This window comes from Pinus tabuliformis, chromosome 5_2, assembly GCF_031772625.1.
Source record: "Pinus tabuliformis cultivar Carrire ecotype Pingquan chromosome 5_2, CPIR1, whole genome shotgun sequence".
Lineage (NCBI taxonomy): Eukaryota > Viridiplantae > Streptophyta > Pinopsida > Pinales > Pinaceae > Pinus > Pinus tabuliformis.
In genome coordinates this window covers 803,202,100-803,206,971 of record NC_142306.1, presented here as the reverse complement: position 1 = coordinate 803,206,971, position 4,872 = coordinate 803,202,100, and the positions used below count along the sequence as shown (strand labels likewise).

The following is a 4,872-nucleotide window of genomic DNA, read 5'->3' as shown; positions in this document are numbered from 1 at the left end:
TTTGGTGGATTTTTGGTTGGAATTTGGCAGAAAAATTTGTGATGAAATCTTGATTTATAGTGTTTAAACTAGTTTTTCACTGCATATATGGTTTCAACACCCTCAAAATCTTTTAAAATACTTTGATTGTGATTTCAAACTTGTAAATAAATCCCAACAAAATACCAAACAAATAAAAACAAAAAATACACCCTTAAAACAACTCCCAAGTTATAACACATATCCCTAGAAATTAAAAAATAAAAAATAATCCCAAATCTTAAACTACCAAAGCCTCTATATATATATAACTTTGTCACTCAATCGTTCAAATTTTAAAATATATAAAATTAGATTAATATATCGTATAACTTTGTTAGTGTATCTCTTTCACAATGTGACTTAAATGAAACTCTAATAAAATTAATATGCCTTGGAAGATGGATTCTAGTAAAACACGCTACTCCACTATGCCGTTGTCCCTAGTTTTTACAACTCTAATGGCGACGGCACGGAGTTTTGACCTATCAAATGTCCTACCCCACCGAACCCGCTATATATACATTGTATATCTCCTCATACCCAGTATCCGCTATAGATATATATCCGCTCTGCGCCACTCATTTGTGAAAATTTCTGTGCGTGTTTTGTGCCCGATTTTTTATTTCCTTTTCTTTCCTCTGAATGAACATGAATGAACGGCATCATCACCACCTCTTCCACCACCATCGAAGCGATGAGAACTATGATAACGTGAATTCGAATTCGAATTCGAATTATGGTAATTATGGTTATGGCTCTGATGGTAGTCAGAATCCCTACGGGCCCTCAGATTACCAGACCGGCTATGTTGAATATGATATCGGCGACAGCGGAAGTGATTATAAAGCTAGTCATGGGGACAGCAACGATTACCAGACTGGTTATAACTATAGCGCCGGCAATAATTATCAGACTGGTTATGGCAACGATTACCAGACTGTTTATAAGGCCGGCAATGATTACCGCTCGGACTCTGCCTCTAACTCCGGCAATAATTACCAGAGTGGTAATGGCAGTGGTTATAATTATCAGCAAAACCAATCCGGTGATTATGAGAGATTTCAAAAGGTGGAGAACCACGACAAGCGCATGGAGCATCTCGGGGAGGCTGGAGCCGTGGCAGCCGGAGCCTTCGCACTGGTATGATATGCTCTGCTATATACACAGTAAATATATATATTTATGTAAGCTAGGGTTTGATATATACACAATGAATATATATTTCTCCTTTCTTGATTGAATTTCATTGATGTGCTTGAATTGAAATGGGGATTGTGCTATAATTAGTATGAAAAGCATGAGGTAAAGGCGGATCCTGAGCATGCGAGGAGGCACAAGGTGGAGGAAGAGGCCGCTGCGGCGGCCGCTGTGGCCGGCGGGGGGTTTGCGTTGTACGAGCACCATGAGAAGAAACAACACCAGAAGGAAGCGGAGAAGGTCATGGGTGGCCGCAAGCATCACCACCGCCGCTTCTTCTGAACATGGTAATTCCTGGTGCTGCGCTCCAATGGCGGACTTTTATAGCAGTGGCCTGTTTCTAAGCGAGTGTCAAATAAATAATTCTTATGTTATGTTTTATGAAGTTGTGGTTTTAGAGTCTGTAGGTGTGTTTTGTGGCTTAACTCCAGCTTTGTAATCTGGTCAGTGAATTCGTAACTGCCACGTTCTCTCAGTCTGCTGGACTCTCAGAAGTTTCAGGTGTGAGGGCAATTTGCTTCCTTCTTTGTTTGAACAATACGCCATGTATTTTTTAAAATAATTAAAAATTTCCTATATTGTGTGTATGGTATTCATCCTATCTCTGACCACTGATCTTTTTCAGTAAATTTGGTAGCTTTATTGTCCGGAATTCTTTCAAACTCAGATATTTTGGGAATTACGCTAATATTGAAATCTGTAATTAATCTAATATTAACTATATCTTAAAAAATTAACCCTTTAGATTAAACTATTGTTTTTGGATTCGAAAGATATCTTGAGAATATGAATATTGTTTTTGTTTTCAAAATATATCTTGGGACGATGAATATACTTGTTTTTGTTAGTTGGAATATTGTTTTTGGTTTTAAAAGATATTTTGAAAATATATAGAAGATGAACCATTTTAGTTTTTTCAAAAAGTTATAAATGAATTTTGATGTGATTAGCCCAATAAATTTGATATAGATCACAAAAGCTTAAATTCATTAATATGCAGTCTATAATATTCTTGAAATCTACGATAACATAAATTTAACTATTTAAAAAAATAAATTATGCATCACAAATATGGATCACAAAAACTTAAATTTATTAATATGTGATCTATAATATTCTTGAAATTTGCGATTAAGTGCTACAAATGAATTTTGATGTGATTAGTGCAGAAAAAATTTCTCAATAAACTTGATATGGATCACAAAAGCTTAAATTCATTAATATGTAACATATAATATTTTTGGAATCTATGATTTACATAAATTTACCTATTTGAAAAAACAAATTATGGGTCACAAATGAATTTTGATGTGATTAGCCCAGAAAACATTTCTCAATAAACTTGATATGGATCACAAAAGCTTAAATTCATAAATATGTAATCTATAATATTTTTGAAATTTGTGATTAACATAATTTAACTATTTAAAAAAACAAATTATGCATCACAAATGAATTTTGATGTGATTAGCCCAGAAAACATTTCTCAATAAACTTGATATGGATCACAAAAGCTTAAATTCATTAATATGTAATCTATAATATTCTTGAAATCTGGGATTAACATAAATTTAACTAAAACTTGATATGGATTACAAAATCTTAAATTCGTTAATATGTAATCTATAATATTCTTGAAATCTGCCATTAACATAAATGTAACTATTTAAAAAAACAAATTATGTGTCATAAATGAATTTTGCTTTGATTAGCCCAGAAACATTTCTCAATAAACTTGATATGGATCACAAAAGCTTAAATTCATTAATATGTAATCTATAATATTCTTGAAATCTGCTATTAACATAAATTTAACTATTTAAAAAAACAAATTATTCGTCACAAATGAATTTTGATGTGATTAGCCGAGAAAACATTTCTCAATAAACTTGATATGGATCACAAAAGCTTAAATTCATTAATATGTAATCTATAATATTCTTGAAATCTCCGATTAACATAAATTTAACTATTTAAAAAAACAAATAATGCATCACAAGTGAATTTTGATGTGATTAACCCAAAAAACATTTTCCAATAAATTTGATATGGATCACAAAAGCTTAAATTCATTAATATGTAATCTATAATATTCTTGAAATCTGCGATTAACATAAATTTAACTATTTAAGAAAACATAAATTTAACTATTTAAGAAAACAAATTATGTGTCACAAATGAATTTTGATGTGATTAGCCCAGAAAACATTTCTCAATAAACTTGATATGGATCACAAAAGCGTAGATTCATTAATATGTAATCTATAATATTCTTGAAATCTGCAGATTAACATAAATTTAACTACTTAAAAAAACAAATTATGCATCACAAATGAATTTTGATGTAATTAGCACAGAAAACATTTCTCAATAAACTTGATATGGATTACAAAAGCTTAAATTCATTAATATGTAATCTATAATATTCTTGAAATTTGCGGATTAACATAAATTTAACCATTTAAAAAAAAACAAATTAACATAAATTTAACTATTTATGCGTCACAAATGAATTTTGATGTGATTAGCCCAAAAAACATTTCTCAATAAACTTGATTTGGATCACAAAAGCTTAAATTCATTAATATGTAATCTATAATATACTTGATATGGATCACAAAAGTTTAAATTCATTAATATGTAATCTATAATATTCTTGGAATCTGTGATTAACATAAATTTTCTTAACTATTTGAAAAATCAAATTATTTGTCACAAATGAATTTTGATGTGATTATGTCCAAAAATACTTCTCAATAAATTTGATATAAATCACAGTAACATTTCACAATAAACTTTATATAAATCAGAGAAGCTTAAATTCATTAATATATAATCTATAATATTCTTAAATCTACCATTAACATAAATTTAACCATTTAAAAAAACAAATTATTCTTAAAATCTACCATACACATAAATTTAACAAATTTAACTATTTGAAAAAAACAAAAACCAACGCCCTCTAAACCAAGCTGGAGATTTAGAATGCGACAAAGTCACGTCCCCTCTTGAGAGAGACTGGAATGACGTTGTTGATCATTTGAATTGGTTATTTTTAAGCCTTTGAATTTATCTAATTTGCTAATATTGGATTTCGAAATACTATAGATTCCAACTTACAGGAGCCAGAAGGTTAATGGCTTGATTTAATCTTATTTTTTAATAAATTGATTCGCTTTTATCTATCAGATTTCGAAATATTTCCTAAATAATTTTAATAAAATTTAGATGTTTTTTCTCAGCTCTTATGAATAATTAATAATTAGAAAAACTTAACCATTCAAAACAAATTTTGTTTTTTCCAGAAGAGAAAAACTCTGAATTTATTATTAGATAAAATCTAATACATATTTCAGGAAATAAACATCTAAAAATGAAAACAGCTTGGCTTTTCTTCAATCTCTGTCTATCATAATGGACTAATTTCCAGTTAATCAACATCCAACCACATAAAATGTTAAACAAATTTTTGTTACTAGTTCTGAAATGTTAAGTTAAACCATGCGTTAAAAAATATGTGATTTATAAAAAATTATACGCTCATTTAAACATCTTGTTCCAAATAAACTTAGTAAATGTGTAAAATTTACTGCAGAAAACCGTGTAAATATGCAAGATTCCATACGTCAAATTTATGCGTTACTCGGAACA

General features: G+C 29.6%; 1 protein-coding gene across 1 annotated transcript; it reads left to right on the top strand.

The window, feature by feature from the left end:
• Positions 1 to 557: 557 nt before the first annotated feature.
• On the top strand, positions 558 to 1,805 carry LOC149161750 (uncharacterized). The gene is made up of 2 exons (XM_089437024.1): positions 558 to 1,161; positions 1,309 to 1,805. The coding sequence occupies exons 1-2, from the start codon at positions 664 to 666 to the stop codon at positions 1,498 to 1,500; spliced, it is 690 nt and encodes a 229-aa protein (XP_089293150.1). The 5' UTR covers positions 558 to 663; the 3' UTR covers positions 1,501 to 1,805.
• The last annotated feature ends 3,067 nt before the right edge of the window (positions 1,806 to 4,872 follow it).